The sequence below is a fragment of the Pogona vitticeps genome, chromosome 4 (assembly GCF_051106095.1).
Source record: "Pogona vitticeps strain Pit_001003342236 chromosome 4, PviZW2.1, whole genome shotgun sequence".
Taxonomy (NCBI): domain Eukaryota; kingdom Metazoa; phylum Chordata; class Lepidosauria; order Squamata; family Agamidae; genus Pogona; species Pogona vitticeps.
Genome location: NC_135786.1, coordinates 15,126,571 through 15,153,485, shown reverse-complemented (window position 1 = coordinate 15,153,485; position 26,915 = coordinate 15,126,571). Strand labels below are relative to the sequence as shown.

The 26,915-nt window shown below is 39.1% G+C and overlaps 1 protein-coding gene across 5 annotated transcripts in view; it reads right to left on the bottom strand.

Moving 5' to 3' along the window:
• Window positions 1–26,915, bottom strand: part of LOC110081093 (serine/threonine-protein phosphatase 4 regulatory subunit 1) — a 51,990-nt gene extending 25,075 nt beyond the window's left edge. Inside the window, exons 1-9 of one of the 5 annotated variants that reach the window (XM_078392148.1) lie at window positions 26,506–26,551; window positions 26,111–26,155; window positions 16,583–16,752; window positions 14,033–14,165; window positions 7,810–7,916; window positions 6,178–6,320; window positions 5,127–5,273; window positions 3,126–3,233; window positions 1,751–1,816 (exon numbers count right to left, since the gene is read on the bottom strand). In XM_078392148.1, the coding sequence (XP_078248274.1) occupies window positions 1,751–1,816; window positions 3,126–3,233; window positions 5,127–5,273; window positions 6,178–6,320; window positions 7,810–7,916; window positions 14,033–14,130 (669 nt within the window). In that variant the 5' untranslated portion in view covers window positions 14,131–14,165; window positions 16,583–16,752; window positions 26,111–26,155; window positions 26,506–26,551. Of the gene's footprint in view, window positions 1–1,750; window positions 1,817–3,125; window positions 3,234–5,126; window positions 5,274–6,177; window positions 6,321–7,809; window positions 7,917–14,032; window positions 14,166–16,582; window positions 16,753–26,110; window positions 26,156–26,505 lie in introns of all 5 variants that reach the window. The other 4 variants (XM_020797504.3, XM_020797506.3, XM_078392149.1 and 1 more) reach the window with 4 other exon arrangements.

The window sequence follows — 26,915 nt, the reverse complement described above, 5'->3', positions numbered from 1 at the left end:
TTTTGGGTAGAAAGAGATGAGGAAAAAAACTCTTAGCTTGGCAAGGGCCGAGCGAACCACCCTCTTGTTAAAATGCATCTATTAAAATGTAAATTTCTTTTTATATGCCGCTTAGTGTTCAGACAACTCACGTCCACCTTGTGTCGCAAACAATATACTGCATGTGCTATGGTGCATTTGAGGGAATTACTCCAAAGATCCTTTTTCAGGATGGCCAGCAATGGGCCAACAAAGATAGGTGCTGCAAGTGACACACTTTGGAAAGAAAGTATATATTACTGAATTCTTTTCCTTTTCTTTGACATCTGGCTTAACCACATTCTGTGTCCCTGTATTCACTTGGTCAAACAATGCATGTGTTGCTCCAGCAATAACTGGCAGGAAGAGTGAACACCAGAAGTATAACCCCTTGAAAATTGCTGTAGTCATGCAGAATTCCAAAGCCAAAAAAACGACCCATGGTGCAACCAACTTATGGCTAGAATTTTATTTCTGCCTGCATTGCAAGTATTGGAAGCTGCACATACTTTCGCAAATTACTTGGCAAACCTTTAATGAGGGCATGGCGAAATTGAAGAAGTCCTAATTTCTACCCACTGCTTTATGCATATTTAAATTTGTATATGAATGCCCAGAGTCATGGGTTCTCAGTAAGTGGGGCAGTATAAAAAATTTAATTAGTTACTTAGAGAGATAGATAGAGCTATCATTTTCCATAATTTTCTCTAGTATGACAGCTCAGTTTATAACCCATGATAGCTTTCTGCTGTACTGAACTCTGATTTTTCTTGACTTTCTCTGTCAGTGGGTCCATTCTGAAGTAAAGAATCTTTTCAGGCCTCATCAGTCAATTAATTAAATGCAGGTGATTCAATTTCTGGTCTGGCAAATATTAGGCTCCATCATGTAGCTTTCCCTTTCCCAAAATGTGTTCCATTTCAATCCACTGGAGAGAGAAGCCCACCTATCCCTCATTTTTTTTCTGGGGGGGGGGAAGCTGACTTTTAAATTGGGACTTGGATTTGGGGCTTGAAACTCAGGACTTGGCTTTGGACTTGAAATTTGGTACAAAAGACTTGGACTTGGGACTTAGACCCAAAGATTTGCCCTGCTTTTTTCTTGCTTAATATAAAATGCCAGCTGTCTATAATTCTCTGGAAAAGCAGCAGTCCCAGACTTATCTGGGGCCATGTTTTCTCAGTAGCAGTTGCTCTTGGGTTGAAGGACGAAGGGCTATTTTATTTCTTTCCCAGAGCCCCTTGAGGTGACACAAAGGCTTCTTGCTCTCAGATTTAAACTGGCCAGTGAAAGTGGCTAGTGGGAGGGAGCATTTTACCAATTGGCCCAGAAAAACGGGATAGCCAGCCAGATGGTCCATCAATATGGCAGGACATAAGGCTTGCAATTCACCAGCCATTGGACAACATCATGTTGCTCAGCCTGTCCCATAGTCCAGCAGAGATTTGTCTACTGGCAGGGAGAATTCTACAGAAAGGGTGAAGACCTTGTCTAAGAGGAAGAAGTGGGGCAGGAAAATGACCCTCTGAGCAGCATCAGACATCAGGCAGGATGGCTCTGTACTACTGCCAGAGCTATTGGCAGCAATAACCAATAAAGATGTGGCTAAATATTATAACAAAAAAAGTTATGTGTGTGTGATTATTTGCACTCCACCAATGAACTACCATTGTTCTTGATGACAAATGTAACTTTAAGACACTGGATTTGTGGGTCTCAGCCCTTAACATACCAAACTCTTTTCTGTGGCTTCTTGCCCAACTGCATTGCAAATATCGCCAAAGTTGGCTGCACAAACCTAAAACAAGAAAAACAATATATGGTTTGCTTTTGTACATCAGAACTGTCCTTTGTGATTAAAATCTAGCTGGGGAAAAACATATTTCTAACATATAAAGTTCTAAAATATTTAGGACCTCATTACTTGTCTGAATGTCTTCTGCCAAGTTCAGCTGCCCATCTGAACCAGTTTTCATAAACCTCACACCTGTGGTTGCCGACACCTCGACAAGCCCAGAAAACATCAACTAGAAATTGGGCCTTCTCAGCAACAGTGCCCATCTTAGGGAATGCTCTCCCACAGGTGATACATCAGGCACCCTGCCTTCATGCCTTTAAAAAAGCTTCTAAAGACAAAGCTTTTTAGGGATGATTTCTGGAAGGTTCTCCCCAGTTACGGTAACTCAGACAGAGGTGAGGAATACTGTATGATAAAAAAAAAATTTTTTGCCATCTGTCTTGTCTTGTTATTAGTAAGGATACTTTTAGTGTTTCAATAATTGATTCATAATTTATGTTTCTTTATTTTTTTTGTTGTACACTGCCCAGAGTATCAATTTTGCTAGATGAGCAGTATAAAAATGAAATAACAAATAAATGAAAGCAGGCATGCCCCTAATTCTGCAAAAAGTACAAGATCAGGTGTACAATGGAGAGCCTGCTGGAGGGTCCCTTAAACAACCACCTAAATACATTGGATTCTGGTGAGTATGTCTGTCATTATTATATCATACTAATTTAATTGCAACTGCACACAAAATGAACATTTGATTTTAAAGTTTTCTGAGACAATGCTTCTTCCTTAGATGCCCAGCCAAAAAATACTATGTAAAGTATCCTTCCTACCTCACAGTCATAATGAGATTATATCAAGTCTACAACATTTGCTGCTTGGGTATGTCAAAGCAAAGTAACCTTTGTATAATTATACAACTTTTGTATAAATTCATGTAGAATTAGCTACAGTTGACTCAAATTTGTGCTGCCTTACATTATACTGCAGAACAGTCACCTTAAAAATAGTGGCAACACAAGACATAAGGCCATATATTAAAAAGAGAGTGTTTTTGTTTTGTTTTGTTTAATTTGCAAATTTAAGTAACTTTATCCTCAAATTTTTTTACTTTATTTTGTATGGAATTATTTACTTTTTCAGTCATTAACTATAAAAATATAATTAAAGATTCCAGACTCTAGAACATAACAAAATCAAAAAGAGTTGTGCACTAACAATAGCTAATAATCTATTATGATAATTTTGCCCCCAGATTTTAATAGGTATTTAAAATAACATGAATAACATAACCAGAAGAACAAAACATGCTTACCTTCCGGACTTGAAACAGTTTTCCATCACCACAAAGCTCACAGAATCGGGGAAGAAGCAAACGTTCAACAGTAGATTTGTTCACCATAGAAGCCATTTTGCATATTATCTATGAGAAAAAAAGAGATCTCAGTTTTTTTGATCACTTGGAACTCAGCATTGCTATTAAAATTATGCTAAACAACATAGTTTATCACTATGAACTTATTATGGCTCACTTTGTCATTCGCAAAGTGACAACAAGCAAGGATAAATCCCAGAAGCCGACTCCATTTTTCATCAGTTATCCAGATTTCATCCAAACACAAAGCAATTGTCAAGGCTCTTTTTTGATAAGTACAAATAGTAGTGAGCACTAGAAAGTGTCCTGTAGACCATATTGACAGCTGCCGTTGATGTTGTCAACATTCAGGCTGTCCTTTGCTAAGTAAAGCTCGGCATCCTTTTTCCTGCTGGCAATGTGGGCACAATATTGTGTAGAAATATCAGGCCATTTCCTGCCATTTTGACTTGGTGATAAAGTAGCACAATAACCCACATTCATAAATTGGAGGCTTTTCAGATAAATCAATTTCTTGGCTTTTTTTTTTTTTGACTTATATACCGCTCCATAGTGCTACAAGCACTCTCCGGGTGGTTTTTACAATTTTAATTATACAGGCTACACATTGCCCCCCCAGCAAGCTGGGTACTCATTTTACTGACCTCGGAAGGATGGAAGGCTGAGTCAACCTTGAGCTGGCTACCTGGGATTTGAACCCCAGGTCGTGAGCACAGTTTTAGCTGCAATACAGCGTTTTAACCACTGCGCCACGAGGCTCATATAAAATGAAAGTTTAAGTATACACATACTACATACAAATTTCAATAGCAACTTCCCTTATGTAGAATTACCCAGTGCTAGAGGATTCCGGAAGATGAGCACATGATCTATGGTTGGTGGGTGAGAGAGCAAAAGTAAGAACAGCTGGGATGTGGCTGTAGTCTGTACCAAAATATTATAAGAGATGTTTTTGAACTAATATTGCCATGCCTGCTCCGCAGAATGTACACTAGAAAGTCATTTCCAAACCCTTTGCTTGGAGTAGGCAACCTGGGGAAGAAAAGCTATATTGGACCAAAAGCTCTACAATCATGTTGTTTGCACATTTTCCCAAAGATGACCCCTCAACATTTGAAATTTAAAAAGGGAGAGCAGGGAATTAGAAAAGAGTGTTACTGGAAACCTTGGAATTCTGACTGCTTCTGTGACCTTTCAGAGCCCTCCTAACCTCCTTTCTGGGCCAATGAACATGCAAGAATGTAACTACTATGCAATGTTCTTGCTGGTAATTTACCACATATGCTCAGTGTTATAACAAAGTGGCTGTTTTCACTTTTGAGATACCTCTTTCAAAGATCAGTACAGTATTTCAGGCCCTGTAGCCTGGATTCTTTCCAAACTGAAAAAAAAAAAGCAGATAGGGCCAACCATCTCTTTCAAGCTGAGCAGGACTGGTATCTTCTATTTACATGAGCTATTTTAAACTTGGAGAAATTTAGAGTTGCTTGTTTCTGCACAGGGAGGAACAGTTTTATATTTAAAAAATCATAACTCAAAAGCCTTCGCGAATACATAACTCAAAAATCTTTTGCCTAAACAGCTCCAAATTTATCACAGAGCAAGAGCAGACTATCTGCTAGACCTGTGTCAAACTTGGTGCTAATCTGAAAACTAGTTTCAATGTTACAGTTTTTAGTTTGGGCTGTCATCATTTTTAGAATTCCTTTATAAAATGTTGATTTGATGTGCTCTACAACAACATAGATGCACTCTTGTGTAGCTGTAGTAATAAAATTAGAACACATGGAAGAGAAAATCTCATTATAGAAAATATCTTTTATCTGGAGAACTGTTGAATAGCAGGTAGAATTAAATCTGTAAAAATGTCACTTATTTAAGAGATGCTAAGCTAACACCATAGCTCCTTATTAACCAAGTAAAAAGAAATCTGCTACTTACATTTACAGCCTCTACCTTGTATTCATCATCACTATCTGGAGCAGAGAGGTCCAATAGGATAGGGCACACTTTATTTTCAATATCATGTTGAGCAACAAGATGTTGTTCCAGGAGTATCAATAATGAATCTTGGCTTGCTTTTCTAACCTATCCGTGTTTAAAGAAGGAAATCAATGCCACTAAGAAAGATTTTTTTCCTAGCACAAATGTCATTGAAACCCCAGATTAACTAATCCAAATCCTTCTAGGTTTTATTAATATGCATTTCTGTAATTTCAAAAATCTTTATTTGATAACTTTCTAATTCACGTCTTCCCCAGATTAATATATACTGTATATTTAAGTAACAAATTATAGGCAGAAGTGACATAACTATTATCTTCTAAAAATAGAGGTCAAATTCTAATGAAAGCATCTGAATGTGATCTAACCAATTAGCAAAGGTAAAGAGTTAATACTGAGATTTCTCTGCGCACCTATATGAATAATTAATTCATGATAATGACCTTGAATCAACCTACCCTGAAACTAATCTACTTACAGTACTGACATAAACAAGCCTCTTAATCAGATCAGTAGAAGCAGCTGCTATCTGAGAAAGAATTACAACTTGCTAATATGTTTAATACTGTGCCCAGCACACTGGCTGCCTATTTATTTCTAGGCTCAATTTAAACTGCTAGTTTTGATCTCTAAAGTTTCCAATGGTTAGTGTGTGGGCTGAAAGACTGATTGTGCCATCCAGACCATAAGATAAAAATCATCCTAGCCCTATACCACATTAATCTTAACTATGATTTGAAACAAGGTAGCTTTACAATCCATGGTCTGATGTTGTCTTGCTTCAAAGTCAGTCATTCACTATAAACTAAAATAGTAATCTAAAATGGCAGAAAAATATTGCAAATTTCTCCTTGTGGCTGTGCTCCAGAAGGATGGGGTAAATGAGAAAGCTCAAGATTTGCAGTGTCTTCTTCACCAACCCAGAAGACTACGGTTCCCACTAAAAGTTCAAGGCACTAGACTGAACGTTCTGTCCAGAAATCTTTACCTGGTTATTTGGATCTGTAAGGTATCTCACTACAATGGGCATAAGATATTCAGAAAAAGCTGTTGGAAAGTTTGGCCTACTCTCCTGGAGAAAAATGGCAATTGGCGGTATTTGCTCCATTAGTTCTGTTCGCACAGTAGGCTCTAAAGAATAAAACAACCGCTTTAGTTGAAAACAGTAAACATATACATTCAATAAATAAAATCTGATATTGTAAAACATCACATTTTACAGAAATATTGCTGTGTAGCTTGTTGTGCCTACATAATTTGAAGCTGTGCAAGCCAATGTGAAATTTGCACCAAAGCACAAATCATATCCAGGAAGCACTATGCCAGTGCAATTAGTTACATAGAAGGTTGCATGATCAGTGTGCAATTCACTAAATGGCTCATTACACTTGTCAACTGCTCAACTAAATGAACAGATACACAGGCTGCCTCTCTGTGAATTTATGCTAGCGTAACTTCACACAGTAACAAGTCTAAAAGAGTTTCAGACAGTATTTCTCAACTTTTTAAACAGTACCTTCTACTGATAAACATGAAAATCTTATGCTTCCCTTCTAACAACCTCCCTCAATTATTTTATTTGATAACTGAAATATTAAGATTCAAAATGAATAAAACAATTTATAAATGCCAGAAGAAAAAAATTGTTTGATCAGTTTGGTTCAGTAGTCCTGTTTCATATATATGCAAATACAGTGGTGCCTCGCAAACGAATGTAACTCGTTCCGCGAGTAGCGCTGTCTTGTGAAAAAATGGTCTTGCGAAAAGCGGCTTCCCATAGGAATGCATTGCAATTGCATCCCTATGGGAACCTCGCAAGACGAATGAAATTTTTTCATCTTGTGAGGCATCAGTCTTGAAAAAAATCGTCTTGCGAAGCACAGCCATAGAAGAAGCTGTCTTGCGAGGCACTATAGCGATCAAAAAAACCATTTGTCTTGTGGGTGTTTCGTCCTGCAAGGCGTTCATCTTGTGAGCCACCACTGTAAACATTATAACATTCTATTGTTTATTTATTTAAAACAGCTCACCTTTCAGGGAAGACCCACAGTGGTTTACAATATTAAAAACAACATAAACATACGAAAGGCAGGAAAACTCTAATCAGTGCCAACATTTAGAAACCCCTCTTAAGGAGCCATATTGAGAAGACTTGCCTGAAAAGAAAAGCCTTTGCCTATCTTTGGAAGGACAGCAAAGAGGGGGACCAACCTGCTAGAGCTCATTACAGCAACCCACATGATACTACTGAATATAAATTTCAAAACTACACATGCTGAAAATACTGAAATCCTGATGTGTAATCCCAGGGCACACTGCATTAGTTTTGGAACTACAGCATTTCATATTAATGCAAGACAGGCAAAATCATTTTGTGAAGTCAGCTACAGCACCTGTTTTTCATGCAAAAACATCCTAGATTCAATCCCTGCCACAGTCAAGTCATACAATAATGAAATAGAGAGATCATACATGGTAATTTCTATTTATTTATTTATTAGATTTATATCCCGCCCATCTGGTATATTCTACCACTCTGGGCGGCATCTCTATAAAACTCTTTATGTAGCAATACATTAAAAAAACAGACCTGTTTTTAACAAACCAATAAAAAATTCACCTGTATCTTCAGAGAGCCGGACCACTATTGCCATTACTGTCAAGTAATCTTCTTCATTCTGACTGAAATCTCGAAAGACATCAAGTAGACCCCTAGCAATGATTTGCCTATAAAGACAAAAGATGAAAAAGGAATCATCTAGAGCAGATGAAAAAGGACAGGTTATATATCTGTAGCTGTGATTTTTTGAGTTGTCATCTGAGAATTCACAGAAATTGTTGTTGCTGAACAAAGCACTCTCAGTAATACTCCAGAGCTTTGTCCTTTCCATATCCAAAATACTGCTCTACAAAACAGTCATTTATTCACAGTTCCCTCTATCTGTCACCAGAACACAATTGTAATTACCGTGACAGACAGAGGTGAAGTTGGGTCGATTGTGTGAATTCACAGGTGACCACTCAAAAAGCCGTGGTTACAGGTAGGCAACTTGTCCTCGTTTTTCATGGTCTCTGTGAATCATACACATGGGTGATTTTCAAGCTCACTTACTGAATGGTGGGAAGTGACACACGTATAGAAGATAACACTGCACAACCGAACAATGCCTCCAACTTTGATCAACATCTAATCTGTAATGGCTGACTGCCCTGCAAATGTCCTGCAGATGAACTTCTTTCAAAAAAGCTGTTGATGCTGCTACAGCTCCTGTACAGTGTCCCTTCAAAGAAGTTGGTAAAAAACATTTAGCCAGTTTGTAGGATAGTGAGATTGCCTTCATTACCCACTTAGAGAGTATACCTCCTTGGTAAGAGTCTGTTTGAATTAGAAAAGAGTTTTGATGAATGTGAACCTTTAGGTTGATGGGCCACAATAGCTGATAAATACAGTGGTGCCTCGCTTAACGAGTGCCCCGTTTAACGAAAAAATCGCATAGCGATGGCTTTGTTGCCATCGCTTTTGCGATCGCACAATGATCTTGCCTATGGGGAAAAATCGCTTTGCGCCGCGATTTGCTCCGCGCCGCCTACCCAGGCTGTTCCCGGACTTCCAGAAGTCCGGGAACGGCCAGGGTAGGCGGCGCGGAGAGGCTTCAAGCGGCGGGGACAGGCTGGGGGGTGGACCGGGGAGCTTGAAGCCTCTCCGCACTGCTTACCCAGGCCGTTCTCGGACTTCCAGAAGCTGGATGTGGTCAAACTGGAGATGGCAAGAATAAACATTGATATCCTGGATGTCAGTGAACTAAAATGGATGGGAATTCAATTCAGACGATTATCATATTTACTATTGTGGGCAAGAATCCCGTAGAAAGAATGGAGTGGCCCTCATAGTCAACAAAAGAGTGGGAAAAGCTGTAATGGGATATAATCTCAAAAATGACAGAATGATGTCAATACAAATCCAAGGCAGACCTGAAGGGGCTGAAATTGACCAGTTCCAGGAAGACTTACAACACCTTCTAGAACTCACACCAAAGATGTTCTTCTCATTATAGGAATGCTAAAATAGGGAGTCAAGAGATAAAAGGAACAACAGGAAAGTTTGGCCTTGGAGTTCAAAACGAAGCAGGGCAACTCTTTTCCAACAACACACATGGACATCACCAGATGGGCAATACCGAAATCAGATTGATTCTGTTATCTGCAGCCAAAGATGGAGAAGCTCAGTACAGTCAGCTGATTGTGGCTCTGATCATCAGCTTCTTATAGCAAAACTCGATCTTAAACTGAAGAAAGTAGGAAAACCACTGGGCTAGACAGATATAATCTAAACCTTATGAAAACACAGTGGAAGTGAAGAACAGATTTAAGGAACTAGATTTGGTGGACTGAGTGCCTGAAGAACTATGGGCAGCAGCAACAAAAACCATCCCAAAGAAAAGGAAATGTAAGAAAGCAAAGTGGCGGTCCAACGAGGCCTTACAAATAGCAGAAAAGAGAGAGGAAACAAAATGAAAGGGAGATAGGGAACGTTACAGAAAATTGAATGCAGACTCCCAAAGAATAGCACGGAGGGACAAGAGGGCCGTCTTAAATTAACAGTGCAAAATAAATGAACAGTGCAAAGAAATAGTGGAAAATAATAGAAAGGGAAAAACCAGAGATCTGCTCAGGAAAATTGGAGGTATTAAAGGAACATTTTGAACAAAGATGGATATTATAAAAGGACAAAAATGATAGGGACCTAATAGAAGCAGAAGGCATCAATAAGAGGTGGCAAGAATACACAGAGGAATTATATCAGAAAGATTTGGATGTCCCGGACAACCCAGATAGGGTGGCTGCTGACCTTTAGCCATACATCCTGGAGAGTAAAGTCAAGTGGGCCTTAGAAATCGTGGCTAACAACAAGGCCAGTGGAGGTGATAGTATTCCAATCGAACTATTTAAAATCTTAAAAGATGACATTGTTAAGGTGCAACACTCAATAGTCCAGCAAGTTTGGAAAACTCAGCAGTGGCCAGAAGATTGGAAAAGATCAGTCTTAGTCTTCATCCCAATCCCAAAGAAGCGAAGTGCCAAAGAATGCTCCAACTACTGCACTCATTTGACACGCTAGCAAGGTTATGCTCAAAATCCTACAAGGCAAGCTTCAGCAGTAGGTGAACCGAGAACTCCCAGAAGTACAAGCTGGATTCTGAAGGGGCAGAGGAACTAGAGACCAAACTGCTAACAAGTGCTGGATTATGGAGAAAGCCAGAGAGTTCCAGAAAAACATCTACTTCTGCTTCATTGATTACGCAAAAGCCTTTGACTGTGTGGACCACAACAAATTATGGCAAGTTTAAAGAAATGGGAGTGCCTGACCACCTTATCTATCTCCTGAGAAATCTATATGTGGGACAGGAAGCAACAGTTAGAACTGCACATGGAACAACTGATTGGTTTAAAATTGAAAAAAGAGTATGACAAAGCTGCATATTGTCTCCCTGCTTATTTAACACATGCAGAATAAATAATGCGAAAGGTAGGACTGGATGAATCCCAAACTGGAATTAAGACTGCCGGAAGAAATATCAACAACCTCCGATATGCAGATGATACCACTCTGATAGCAGAAAGTGAGGAGGAATTAATGAACCTCTTAATGAGGGTGAAAGAAGAGAGTGCAAAAAATGGTCTGAAGGTCAACATGGAAAAAAAACTAAGATCATGGCCACTGGTCCCATCACCTCCTGGCAAATAGAAGGGGGAGATATGGAGGCAGTGACAGATTTTACTTTCTTGGGCTCCATGATCATTGCAGATGGAGATAGCAGCCATGAAATTAAAAGATCCCTGCTTCTTGGGAGGAAAGCGATGACAAACTAGACAGCATCTTTAAAAGCAGAGACATCACCTTGCCAACAAAGGTCCGCATAGTCAAAGCTATGGTTTTTCCAGTAGCAATGTATGGAAGTAAGAGGTGGACCATAAAGAAGGCTGACCGCCGAAGAATTGATGCTTTTGAATTGCGGTGCTGGAGGCCACTCTTGAGAGTCCCCTGGACAACAAAGAGAAAAAAACTGTCCATTTTGAAAGAAATCAACCCTGAGTGTTCACTGGAAGGACAGATCCTGAAGCTGAGGCTCCAATACTTTGGCCATCTCATGAGAAGACTCCCTGAAAAAGACCCTGATGTTGAAAAAAGTGTGAAGGCAAGAGAAGAAGGGGACGACAGAGGACGAGATGGTTGGACAGTGTCATCAAAACTACCAACATGAATTTGATCCAACTTCAGGAGGCAGTGAAAGACAGGAGGGCCTGGCGTGCTCTGGTCCATGGGATCACAAAGAGTTGGACACAACTTAATGACTAAACAACAAACACTTCTAGATGATTTATGTACTGAGTCTTTTCTTTTAGACATTAATGAGCACCCCATCCTGGTATTATTATTACAGATGTCTTAGTTTTCTGAACAGCATGCTCATCTGTAATTTGGTTCTTTCCTGCCACCATCAAAACTGAAGTGCCAACTTTCCTGTCAGTTAATTTTTTTTCTTTATATTGTTGAAAGATGACAACATCTCTGCCTGAAGAGGTCACATCCTATGTTTCACGTGAGCTACAAATGCTGTAGTCAACATCATTAGACTCAATAACTTCCAGTGTGAGCAGTAATTTTTCTGCCTGACTTGAAGTTTTAAGCCACCGGAAATTGTTCTGTTCATCCTCTCCTTTGGCAGAAATGCCCTCTCATTGAGTTCAAAATCTCATTGACCCATTGAATTATATTTGTTGGTTCAAAATGTGATTCCCTCCCTCTCCCTTATTGACTCTGAAATGGAGATCCAACAATGCTCCTTGGCAATAACTCTATTTTTCAGCCTGAAGGGCTAGCTTCCTCCTCAGACTATCTCCTCAGGGTTTATGGACTTAGATGTAGTCACTGGTATACAGGGATGAACTACCACAAATGTTAATTTTGTCTTTCTTCTTTATCTTTTTAGATGTGGACTGCTTTTGATATCACCAGCTGCAATTTACGTCTTTACTCGGAACTGACTCAGCAGGTTCTGTATGGACAGATTAGACTTTTCGACGGAGCATTAAAGACAACTATTTGTTGTCCTGTTTTTTCAAAATTGAATCAATATCCTTCAACGATTGTTCCAATAGGAAAATTTTTAAACAAGACTATTTATTCTTCTAATGCCACTTTTGTTAAATTATGCCAAATCTTGCAGTTTTGCATCTGATGGCCTTCACCCAGGCAACAGACGCACTTAATATGACCGTCAGAATGTGGTATCTTGCTGCCACAAGATATGCAATGTTTGAACAGGCCCTTTGGGGCCATAAACATGAAGATTATTAACAACTAATAACTTTAAGTTTAAAAGATAAGCTGATCAACTATGACCAGAAGCTAGGTAAACATGAATAAATCGCAAAGCTATATTCAGTCTTCTATTGAACCAGTAAGCTCCAGACATTCCCAAGAAGCTATTAGAAGAGAACTGAGGGAAGACCATCGGGTGGAGAAGTATACTGGAGAAGGGAGGGGCAAAGCTCTAGAATGTTTCCAAGAGTGTTTTGTGCAGGGGCAGAAGTACCCATGTATTTGATTCACAGAGACCATGAAGAAGAAACTACAGTAATTTAATTGACATTAAACAATCTGGTTGCCATTTGTGTATGCAACACAAAATACAAATAGAGATCCGTGTACTAAAAACTCTATTATACAAACTTTAGCAACTGTTTCTGCATCAGAAAAGTATGAAGGTATTTTAATAACTCACTCCAACCAAAATCTGTAATTGTATCTTAGAAATCATATTATTGCACTGCTGCTGAAAGTGCTAAATGATTTCTCCCTCTCTGTTCTTATGGTTTGGAGGACAAGGAACAGGCTGTAACGTATATCTGCTCTCATGGACCAATCTCCTCCTCAATTTCTAGATTCCAATAACCATAAGAACTACCTGAAGCCATGGTTTTTTCATGTCATGACCTGATTCTCAGTTTGTCTGATTTTAGTTCCACTCAGAAATGGAGAAAGAAATTATGAATGTCAGGGAAGGAAGGTGCATGGGAACTTCTGGAACTTTCCCAGTTATTATAAACTATAGTCTGGATAAAATCTGAACTGAGTTTGATAACGGCTAAGATCACTAAGGGAAAGAATTAAAGACTGATCCACTCTTGCAGCTACCATTATCTACCCTCACCATTTTTATCTGATTTGCTCTGTAAGAACTCACACGATAATCCAGAAGAATCAAACAATAATGCAGAAGTATGAGATCTAGTGACCTCATTTGGGCATCATGAGCTTCTCTGTGAAACTGCTATGGACACAGTTCAAATTTCAGAACAGACAAAAAGGAATATGGCAGCCTACGTTTTATGCTGGAAATCTTTGCAATTGTTTTTAGGAAGCATAATGTGGCAAAACAACAAAACTCAGTGTATGTTTGCTGTTTCGTTACAGCTTCATTATTCCTACCCATATATTCCAGCAATGCAAGGAAATGCAATGCAATGCAAGCACTGCCCCAATCAAGTCCACTCCAACTTCACTTCAGATGATAAAGCAGCAACTTCCTATCACCATTCTGGCCTTTCTAAATATTCCCACATAAGAAGTAAAAGGGGCCATGTTTTATTTGCAGTGCGTTGGTAGAGGAAACCAACAGAAATATCAATATTTAGATTCATAGCTATAAAATATTATTACATTTTCAAAGTATCTGTGGTTAAAATGGGTATTTCAAAAATCACGTAGACCAAACGTCTGTGAAAAACACAAGGAAAGTTCACATAAATGACACGAGCACAATTTTCTTCAATGTTACCTGTTAAATATATTATCACTAAAGGCGTATTTTTCCAGACGTGCAAGTGGAGCCAAATTATCCTGCCCTGGAATGTCCAAGAATGCAGTTATCCTCATGCTATCACAATCTGGTCCATAATCTTCAAACCCAACTTGAAGGAAAGAAAAGCAATATGTCAGGATATGCCTGATGGGGGGGGGGAATATGATCCTTTTAAAATTAATTCATACAGAAGTCCAACAATGGCAACTTTTCCAGGGTTTGAATTTTTTAATTAAGGAGATGTGAAAAAAACTTAGAGAATTCACACACCTAAACTTTACTAGTGCAGAGAATAGCTAATATGACTAAAGTGAACATGGAAGAGATAAATAACCAAGCCTGGGATCTACCATTTTAAAAACCAATCTGCACTGAAAGGGTTTCAGTAAAGTCAAACCATTACAAAACACTGGGGCAAAAATCCTATTCTTTAGTGTAGTCAACCATAGGCCTGCTGAATCAACGGGGGTTTTGTAAGTAAACCCCTCTATGAGTTCCACTGATTCAAGTGGGACTACTCTATAACTTACTTTAGGACAATACGTCACAGTTAGTGTGGGCCCATATGTGTTGATGGAACTTATGGAGGAGTTGACTTACTAAGTCCTCACTGATTCCATGGGCCTACTGTAGTGCCATTAACTATACTAAGCAATAGGATTTTGTGGTTGTTGTGGGTTTTTCGGGCTCTTTGGCCAGGTTCTGAAGGTTGTTCTTCCTAACGTTTCGCCAGTCTCTGTGGCCGGTATCTTCAGAGGACAGCACTCTGTGCTCTGGTGTAGTTGACTTGGGAGTTGGCTCCACAGAGACTGGCGAAATGTTAGGAAGAACAACCTTCAGAACATGGCCAAAGAGCCCAAAAAACCCACAACAACCATTAGATCCCGGCCGTGAAAGCCTTCGTGAATACAATAAGATTTTGGTTTGTATATCAGGCAGTATCATATTATATATACACTTCAGCAGGAATTAGCAGTATTTTAGACATATGATGGATGGAGAAATTATTCCTTTCCCTCCACAATCAGTAGGCTGGGGGTGGGGGGAAAGAAACCACTGATTAATGCCTGGGTGCATAATCAAGACACTCAAAAGGATTGAAAATCAAAGGAAAGGAAGATGCACAATATTATCAAACATGGAACTTGTTTTATCAATGGTCAGAAGCATGTTGTATAGATTAAGAGCTTAATATGTATTGTGGTTGTATTAACAAATGATTATAAGCTGAACCCAGGTGATATGATAATAATAAAAAGAAAATTAAAAACAAAACACTATTTGCATTACAGATTAGAATCACAGCTTGACCCAAGACATGTTTTCAAAGATAAGTGGAATAAAGATACAAAACAGACTACAATTACAACATTGGAAATGATTGGACTCCTGCACACTAAGATTTGCTAGTGTAACACTGAAAAATTCACAGATGAACAGCTAAATCTATATACAGTACATATAAATTTTAAGCCCCGAGGCAGTACAATATATATAATTTTCATATTTATTATCTGAAAATATTCCTCAACAGTAGAATAACAGTAGAAAAATATATTATGCAATGCAACAATTGTCTAGTCACACCTGGAGAGTGAAAAAGAGCTCTAAATGCAAAACTACCACTCTGCTGAAATATCTTAATCAGAAGAAAACAATGTGCTACCATCTGTATTGTATTGTGCAGTTTCACTCTTGCTCTCTTTCGCAACAGAAAGAGCACTAAGACGCAATGGCCAGGTTGTGGATCTAGAATGCAGTACTGTATGTGTGTCGTGTGATATGGAAAGCCAGCACTTACTTGCAAAATGCTGGAACAGAAGGACCTACTTACATACATTCTAACATTAGCTCAAGAAACATAGCCTTCAAAACATATTTTACACACGTATGTCAAATTTAACTAGAGTAACAATTAAGGCATTGACATTAACATAAGAAGCTGGTAACTAATTTTAGCAATCCTGTTTCTTTGTTTTAATAAAGGTTGGTCATGTCAGATATTAAGAAAAGGAAAACCCCAAACTGTTTGCTGCAGGTAGAAAAAGTCAAAATACAATCACAGGACAGAAGCAAAATGTGAGCTATACCAGTGGTCCCCAACCCTGGGCCTCCAGATGTTCTTAGACTTCAACTCCCAAAACTCCTGGCCAGCAGAGGTAGTGGTGAAGGCTTCTGAGAGTTGGAGGACATCTGGAGGACCACCGGTCTATACAACACTGTAAGAAATAAGATCATGCAGCAGCAGGCATAAAGTGTAATAGCTGGTTATTGGCAAGATTGTGGAGGAAAAGCATACTATGGCTCAAAATGTCTCAGGTCAAATCAAGGGTAGCTGAGTGTGTGCGCAAACTTTTACAGTACTGGGTAAAATTACTGACTAAAGCTGAAAGCTTTCTTAGGGGTTCCTTTGTCTTAAAAAAAGTAGGGAATTCCAAGGGAGAAGTCCACATGCTAATATGTTTTAGCATCTGATTGACTATGCATACATTCTGCACACTTGACTTGACTTCTTTGCCTTCCCACCTCTTTCCTCAGTGCACCAGACTTGGCATAATTGCTTCCATATGCATAGGGACAGTTCCTTTGCAGAAAGGGCAAATATATTCAGCAACAGTGTTCAGCAGAAATACATTACTGCAATGTCATTTTGCCTGTGGTCTTAAGTTGCCCTTCTCTTGCTCTCTTTTTCTCACCTGGCAGAGAAGAAACACCCAGGAGAGGTAAAATAATAGCCACAAAAACAACAGCATGATCTTTAGTCAGTTTCTCTGCCCTCTCAGAAAATGAGACACAGGCAGCAGCTGCCAGACTAGGGAGTTTCAGCCCATCCCTGAGGAGGAATCATGAACAACTGGCACCTTGTTTGTTTGTTTGTTTGTGTGTGTGTGTGTGTGTATATATATATATATATATATATATATATATATATATATATATATATATATATATATATATATATATATATATATATATATATATATATATATATATATATATATATATATATATATATATATATATATATATAACTATTCTGAAGTTCAGTTCACTCCAGGAGAAATGGCTACATGTCATTTTGAGAGAGAGAGAAAAGTTAACCTATTGCTGCTAATAACTGGGTGGAAGTATAACACCGCTCCAATTAACAAGTAAAACATATTAAGAAGCAATTAATGAAGTGACAAATGAGCATACAGTATGTACAGACAAGAAGTAACTTCTTATGGAGAATGAAGATGTTTTCTGACTTCTAACATCAATAAAATAACTGTCAACACTAGTCTAACATTTACCAAAATGACAGCATTACCAGTAGTTGGAAAATACTAAATCCCAGTACGATCACAATCACTACCTTTTAGAAGAAATAGATGTAACTTATTTAAATTCTGTTCAGATGTGGGAAATATGTGTGACATTCCTCTGGAATAAAAACAGAGTAAAGCTACATAACTATGACATTGAATTATGAGCCACCTTAGGATGGAAAGTGTCTCAGGCTGCTGTCCTCTCAGAATTATATGGAAGAATATAACATTGAACACAGTTCATAGTATGAATGGAAACAATGCTACATTCCTCAAGGTTATAAATGTAGGCTCTCCTGACAGCATAAGACATGTCCACACCACATTTTAAAACTCTTGAGATTCTTCATTTGCAAAACAGTGTTTTTCTGCAAAATATTTTCCATTTGAGAAGTACATGTACAGAGACGGATTGCTGATTATTAAGAAAGATTCAAATAGCCCAGGGAAGACTCCCTGGAAAAGACCCTGATGTTGGGAAAGGTGTGAAGGCAAGAGGAGAAGGGGGTGGCAGAGGACAAGATAGTTTGACAGTGTCATCGAAGCAACCAACATGACTTTGACCCAGCTCCGGGAGTCAGTGGAATACAGGAGGGACTGGTGTGCTCTGGTCCATGGGGGTCACGAAGAGTTGGACAGACTTAATGACTGAACAATAACAACAAAGTTGGGGAAGCATGAAGGTTTCTCAAAAATTAGAAAGGGGGCATAAGGCCAATAAAATTGAAAATCCTAATAGCCCATCCTAATGTGTTTAAAACCAATTGTGCTCAAGCTGTTCTCAACTAAATACCAATCATGAATATTTGTCCTCCTGACATTTTCATCCTTTCCTTCTATGAACTCATTTTATCTTTAACTCAGCGATTCCTGAACAATTTCTACTTCCATAATTTCTCCTGTATCCCAAAATGAACATACATTAGGATCCTCTAGTTTAGAGGAATGTTCTGTCTGAAGTCTTAGCCACTTCTGTTGACATAATTTGAAACAACACATTTTTATGAAGCTTATTGTCCTGGCACTTTCACAATTATTCTATGCTACAATAGTCACCTAACTCCTCACATGTTACACAAATACTAATCCTGAACTATTTGACTGCAGGATTATTTGATTAAACTGAATGTACACATGTGGGATTACTAGTTACAGGTCAAAGTATTTATTTCTGCTTAAGGCCCCATTCCCACAGAAACAACTCTTCTCCCAAGTATAATGCAAGATCAATAGTTAATCCATTGTTTCTCAAATGTGCCCAACAGCTTCATTTACTGCAGCAGTCAAAGCATAGGAGCACAAGTGTGTTTGATCAATGTTAAAGGAATCACCATGGGATAGCTGTACAAGCAGGCCTAAGTCAGAGGAAAACCACTATAGGTGGCCCGTACTAATGCCTAGCTCAAGATCCTGTTGCCCTGGGAGTAGTTTTCGTCATGTCCGACTCTTCGTGACCCCATGAACCAGAGCACGCCAGGCCCTCCTATCTTCCACTGCCTCCTGAGTTGTGTCAAATTCATGTTGGCTGCTTCGATGACACTGTCCAACCATCTCATCCTCTGTCGTCCCCTTCTCCTCTTGCCTTCACACTTTCCTAACATCAAGGTCTTTTCCAAGGAGTCTTCTCTTCTCATGAGATGGTCTCCTCTTCTTGATGTCTTCTGCTTCTGTTAGGTCCCTCCCATTTTTGTCCTTTATTATGTCCATCTTTGCACAAAATGTTCCTCTAATATCTCCAATTTTCTTGAACAGATCTCCGGTTTTTCCTTTTCTATTATTTTCCTCTATTTCTTTACATCATTCATTTAAGAAGGCCGTCTTGTCTCTCCTTGCTATTCTTTGGAAGTCTGCATTCAATTTTCTGTAACTTTCCCTATCTCCCTTGCATTTTGTTTCCCTTCTCCTCTCTGCTATTTCTAAGGCCTCGTTGGACAGCCACTTGGCTTCCTTGCATTTCCTTTTCTTTGGGATGGTTTTTGTTGCTGCCTCCTGTACACTGTTATGAGCCTCTATCCAAAGTTCTTCAGGCACTCTGTCCACCAAATCGAGTTCCTTAAATCTGTTCTTCACTTCCACTGTGTATTCATAAAGGATTTGGTTTAGATTATACCTCCGTAGCCCAGTGGTTTTCCTACTTTCTTCAGTTTAAGATTGAGTTTTGCTATAAGAAGCTGGTGATCAGAGCCACAATCAGCTCCAGGCCTTGTTTTTGCTGACTGTACTGAGCTTCTCCACCTTTGGCTTCAGATAACAGAATCAATCTGATTTCGGTATTGCCCATCTGGTGATTTCCATGTGTAGAGTTGCCTCTTGTGTTGTTGGAAAAGAGTGTTTGTGATGACCAGCTTGTTCTCCTGACAAAACTCTATTAGCCTTTGCCCTACTTCGTTTTGAACTCCAAGGCCAAACTTCCCTGTTGTTCCTTTTATCTCTTGACTCCCTACTTTAGCATTCCAATCCCCTAGAATGAGAAGATCTTTATTTGGTGTCAATTCTAGAAGGAGTTGTAAATCTTCATAAAATTGGTCAATTTCAGTCTCCTTAGCATTGGTGGTTGGTGCATAAACTTGGATTACTGTGATGTTGAAAGGTCTGCCTTGGATTTGTATTGACATCATTCTGTCATTTTTGAGATTATATCCCATTACAGCTTTTCCCACTCTTTTGTTGACTATGAGGGCCACTCCATTCTTTCTACGGGATTCTTGCCCACAATAATAGATACGATAATCATCTGACTTGAATTCACCCATTCCTGTCCATTTTAGTTCACTGATGCCCAGGATGTCAATGTTGACTCTTACCATCTCCTGTTTGACCACATCCAGCTTCCCAAGGTTCATAGATCTTACATTCCAGGTTCCTATGCAGTATTTTTCTTTGCAGCATCGGACTTGCCTTTCACTTCCAGGCACGTCCATAGCTGAGCGTCCTTCTGGCTTTGGCCACTTCATCAGCTCTGGAGCTACTTGTACTTGTCCTCCGCTCTTCCTCAGTAGCATGTTGGACGCCTTTTGACCTGAGGGTCCCATCTTCCAGCGTCATATCTTTTAGCCTTTTGTTTCTGATCATGGGGCATTCTTGGCATTGCCAATTCCTACTCCAGGTGGATTGCGTTTAGTCGGAACTCTCCACTATGAGCTGTCCATCTTGGGTGTCCCTGCACGGCACAGCCCATAGCTTCTCTGAGCTACTCAAGTCCCTTCTCCAGGACAAGGCAGCAATCCGTGAAGGGGCCCTGGGAGTACCAGAGAGGAAATAAATGTGAACTGTCCCAAAAAGTCAAGAGTTGTACAGATTACAGACCCTTTCTCTTTCTCCATAGGAATAAATGAGTATGTCTCATTTAACTTGTAAAAAGGTGGAAAAGGAGTCTGCAACCATAAAAACCAATGGAGAGAAATTTCTCACCTATCTGGCTTCAGTTGATCCCTGTATTTGAAGCAGGGCACCCATGATCATTCATTTCCTTTTCTGCAGGCGAAGGAAACAGTTGCTGTTTTCTTCACTTATAATGAGGAAAAAATGCAAGGATTTTGGTTCCCAAAGTCTTTTTCAGAAAAAGACAAAATTTAAATCTAAACAGCAAGCAAACAAAACTCCAGTCACCAAGCAAATTCTGTGGGGCCATTAAGATACTGGGCAGGCTAGGGTTGACCTACAAACCTGAAAAAATAATGAATCTTGGGTACAGTGATATTTACTTTTTGTTTTATGGCTTTGATGGGTGTAGAACATTACAATTATGCTTTTGAATGTAACTAAGGAACACAAGTACTACCGAAACAAACCGGAACCAAGATTTCTACTGGCCTTGCTTTTCAAGTCACAAGACTCTCATTAAAAAGGCAGAGCTAGCAACTTTTTTGTGGTAAATGTAACATTACAAGTGGAAACAAGAAGAATCATAAAATTGTTTCACAATCAAATTCTCCTTCTAAAAAAATAAGTTTAGCCATTTTGAAGAGCAGAATAAGCATATATTAAAAGACAGAGAGATTAAGGAAATTTATGGTTTACCACATAAAGTTATGCATGCCTATTGAGAACAAAGCCTCACTAAGTTTAATGGACTTACTTCCATGTAAGTGTTTATCCTCTGCCTCTCAACACCCAAGTGGAAGAGAGTGGATGTGCGGAGGGAATACTCAGAGATAGAGCAGGAAAAGGTTAAACCCCCAGCTGCCTCAGAGGTGTGTCTAGTAGACGACAAAGGGGTGGAGCTGGATTTAATATTATGGGAGGAGAGAAAAGAGAAAGTGCGCGGATTTTCAATTTGACAACTGACGGGGAGCTGTTGGGGAGAGTCGTGGGGTACAAACTGAGCCCATGCATGACCTGGAGGACTCGACCGGCCTTCTGAAGGACTTTCTGAATCTACAGTTAGGAGGACGTCTGTTACCAGAACCGAGTCTGAGCGGCTTGAAGGGAAGGGAGTTAGATCCTCTAGAATGGACGGTAAAAGATCTGAACCGCCTCCACTCCTTCTTCCCGCCCATACCCAAGGTGCGCCTCCGGCTGAAGACAAACCTGTTCACAGGCAGCTTAACTTTGCAGTCCTTACAATAAAATGTATGTCTCAGGGAATTCAATGGGGTTTACGTTTTAAGTAGACGTGTAGAACTGTACTAGAAAATGTGGCACCAAAGAAACAACTACATTTGCAGTCAACATCTTAATAATGCAATTAATATTAAAAAACATTCTGAACAGAGATCACAATTAAAGACAGTTGAAACAACTGAATGAAGCTTAGTGCTTTGAAAAGGGATCATCCATAGTTCAACAAAAGGGGGGTGGGGGAGAAGCCATGTGGTCCTTGTACACTATCAGAAGAAAAGGATGGACATTACAGAACCGGGAGTGGTGCAGAAAAAAGCATAAAAGCTCCAAAATCCATGGCCAGATGTGCAGGCTAGGTACGTCATTTAAAGCAAGCTCAGAAATTATCTCTGCAGAATCTGCTCAGGGATGCTAGGTCTCAGATATCAGCTGTAATGATGTGGATCAGAATGCTCCAACGAGTTACCACCTCCTATGCACACACCCCTCACAGTTCTATGGAAATAGAACATGGTTCCTTTTTGCCCGGGGAACAGAGGCGGGCAGGCAGAAAGAAACCTAGCTAACCCCAAGATGGAGTAAAAATTCAATTTACACACTAGTTAAACCAATCGCAGCCAAATTAAAAGTATTACCTTGTGACTGGAGGATGATATTTTCATCAGTCTACAGTCCTGTTTAGGCAACATTAAATGTCTTTCCTTGGCTGTAGATAATGCCCTGGTCAGCTATTCAGGTTTATCTTCCACATTTCCACTGAAAAAAAATTATCCAAATTTCCCTGATACAGTATGGGGGTTTGTCACATTTCTGTGTGTATCTGTTCTCCAGCTGAAAAGGAACCACCGGGCTAGGGGAAGAGATTAGTCATGTTCAGAAAAAAATATCAAATTCCAAAATCCATGGCCTATCTCTTCTCCCAAGCATAATGCAAGATCAATAGCTAAGCCATTGTTTCTCAAATATGGCCAGCAGCTTCATTTACTGCAGCATGACATGCAAGCTTCATTAAGCTCAAAGAGGAGACCATGTTGGGTTGAAAGCTAGCCTCTGTTTGTGACATTCCAGTGGTATCACCACTTCATGTCTTCAGATTGAACAAGGCAGTGACTCTTCTTTGGTGATATTTAAACATCTATAATCCAGATTATCCTGAAGAGTGTGCATATTTTGGGCAACTGTTTATGCTAAACAAAATTTTACCACAGAAAGGTCTAGTGAGCATAAACCAATACTGTGGCTAAAATATTTAATAATTTCATCATTAAAAACATTTTAATAAAAAATGCACATATAATTGGTGTGAGACTTTGTTAGTGCCTTTTACTAATGCGATCCTGATAAAGAATGCAGATGACACACAGCATCCTTTCCCACAGAAGTCTATACTTTTATTATGTTTCTCTTATGCTGCATGGGAGGATGCATATATAAATCAACTAAAGCATGCATCTTACTTAAACGCTGTGTTTTTACAGCAAATTTCCTTGACTGATGCACCAATTATACAACTGGAATTCAAATGATCAATTAGGACTGCAATTGTATAATCACTCACCCAGGAGCAAATCCCATTGGAATCAGTTGGACCCGAGTCAAAGTAGGCATTTATTAAATTATACCCCTATTATACTGTATATGGGTTTGTTACTGGAGTGACAACCCAGGATAGCACATACAGTTCCAATAGTTAAACCAACTTACAAGGAGGCAATATGTGTCCCTATCACATAAAGCATCCTGTATAGACCCTTATTCATTGCAAGATATAATCACAAATTTTCCAGTGTAAACTGCAGAGTACAGAAAAACATGGGAAACTGTAGAAAATTTAAAGGGTTTGAACATACAAACACATTATACTGCATTTGTCATAGGGGAGGGATGGGCAATGTGCAGTTATGTGAACCAATTTTTTAGTTTCCACAATTCTTTAGGATTAGCTATGGACCTTATAAAACACTTAAAAAAACAAATAAACAAAAAAACACAACCCACACACAGAGAACTGGAAATAACTCACAGTCCACTTCCCATTTTTATTTTTTAATCTTGATTTTTATTTACTTATTTATTATTAAAACACTGCAGGGCAGCCCTGCAACCTATTTAAGAGCTGAACTGCTATTTTCTGGACACTTCCAGCAGCAGCAACATTATTTGTCTGAAGGGAAGAGGAACCTAAAGAGCCTGTTTTACATATACAGTAGTCCTGGAACTGCACTTTGCCCACATCTGTCATATAGCAAGGATAGGAGCAAAATCCAGTTGGTATAACTTTGCACTGCAATAGTTTTAAAAAATCACTACCACTGGGATCAATACTACCAGCAGTGACTCAGTGGCAACAATTTACTTTTAACTCCTGGGCTACCAATCAAATATGGATTCATCTCTAATTTCCCTGGAATAGAAAACATAACTTATGTACATATTTTTATTGCATTTGTTCCCCATACATGGTCAAAAAAGCTCACTGTTCAGTACCGAGGATTTACAATATGTTTCCTCCTGTACTCCTATAAGATGGGATTGTACAGAATGACTTGTCCATTGGGTTTCATTACTAGGCTGAAACCTAAGCCAATGTCATGGCTTTCCATGTGGAGGCTCACAACACGTCTTTCTTCTAATGTGAAATTTTTCTTCACCTAAACTGCAATTTTTTTTTACAAGAACTGTGTTAGACACTATCCCTATGAATTAAGGTAATCTACCTATGACCACATCTTAGCTTTTAAAATGTCACACACAGCCTTCAGTTCTAGCCTATTTTGTACGTATGCTTTATTTAGTGCTGGAAATATTCCTAGTCCTCAAGATTTCACACATATCCTGATTTGTTATTTCTGCAAAAATTTCAGCACCAGAAAAACTGAGTGAGTTGTCTATCATATGGCCCCATTCATTAATAAATGTTTTTAAAAATAAAAATCACTATGACATACTACCAATTTCTGAGTGAAATAATGTGCAAATGGAAACAAAGGTACAGTACATACGCTTCCATAAAATCTAAATCTATACTGTACATACATTTATACTTACATTAGACCTACTAACCTACCTTTTATTTTCCTCACAAAACTCAAGAGTACACCCTGCCCAAATTATTACAGGTATGAATAAAAGTAATATATCTGTAACAAAATGAATACAAACATAGTGTACCTTTGTTCTATTAAAGGACAGCTCCTTCAAATGACAGCTGCTGCAACATGCTTACTTTTTAACATTTCCTACTGCATAAATTATTTTCACTATGGATTCCACAAAGAAACTCATACACGTGTGAATATAGTTTGGTTTTTTGAAATAATCCATTTGAGGAACTGGATTTTTTCTCCTTATGTATTCCTGGCCTAACTAAAAAAAACAAACAAACCCTTATTTATCCATCCTCCATCACAAAAAACCAAGCACTTTAATGGCCCAGATCCAACTACAGTACTAGACCCAACTATGTTAACCTAGCACTTGCAGTTGATTCAGTGGGTCTACTCTAGAGGGGTTTGGAGTCTAGCTATTGTATTTAGGCCAGACTCCTGCAGAGCATGTTTAGAGACTTTCTGGTGTATTCAGTTCAATGAAAGAACAAAACACAAAGCCTCTTTCGTTAAATGGTTTGCAAGCCTTAAAAAATATTCCATCACAAATGGGATTTCATTGCACTTTAAATATGTGGTTTGAGATTACCATTATTTTTAATCTATAAAATTAAACAACAAAAAAAACGGGATCTGGCACAAAAGGTTAAAAAAACAAGAAACACACTTTTGCCAGGATTGAAAATGAAAAAAAAAAAACCTGTCAGAACTGTTACACTGTCTCCTAATTGCAAAGAAATGTCATTGACACAAAAAGACTTATTTCCCAGTACTGTACTGTATTGGATTTAGGACCATGGAATTCAAACCACAACAGGTCAACAAGGCCCTCTCAAATTCAAAGCCTCCACTTATAAAATGCAGATTTTCCCCCTAAACATGACAGTTTCTATTAATTCTGGAAGGAAGGGAGCAGGAACCATCACCCATGCAATCCTTTCCAATATCTTGGGCAGGATGTGAGCAGGAAGGTTTTCAGAAAAAAGAAACGGGAAATCATTGAGTTCACAGCTACGGTACATATATAAATATATATTTTTTGGGGGGGGGATAAATTGAAAACATTTACTCACAATCATCTAAGTCATCCTGCAAATCCACAAAATACAAAGGGATCCCTACAAACAAAAAACAAGAGACAGAAAGAGAGAGAGAGAGAGAGAGGGAGGGAGAAAAAGAGAAGACACAGGGGGTTGGTGTTGTTTTTCCACAAGACTATTTGGACAGGAGGTAAATTAAAAATTTAAAAAAAAATGCAAAGCCAAGCCAAACATCATCCACAGCAACTAAAAGAGAGCCAGCACGCCACGTTTGCACCACGTTTAAGCACCCTCTTAAATATAAAAAGACATTATTTTAAAACCCGCATCGAAAAAGAATCAGAAGCTCATGAGAGGGGGGGGGTGGGAGGCGGAAAGACCCGCCTCCAACCTACACGAAGAAGCAGAAGAAGCCAAATACCACTTACCAGCCATTTTGAAATGGACATTGGTGGGGAGGAAGAGGAGGAGGAGGAGGAGATTTGGGGCCCGAGAGGAGGACCCGAAGGAGGAGCCGCCTGCGCTCCCTGACCCTCGGCTGAACCACACACCCAGCCGGCGCTCGGCGGCCCCCACACAGACATCCAATTCCTTTTTAAACGTCTTCCGTTACTTTTGAATGACTGCCCGAGCCTGTGCCGTTCCTTCTCCAGGCGCGGGCCGCCGTTAATTCTTTTTTTTATTTTTTTTTGGTTCGTTTTCAACGGTGAAGGAACAAAAGGAAAGCGGGGAGGGAAGGAGGAGGAGGAAGAGGAGGGAGGGGAAAAAAGACATCTAGGGCTGACACGGAGTGATAATGACGCTTTCTTTTCCTCCTTCTTTCTAATCCCGTGTCACT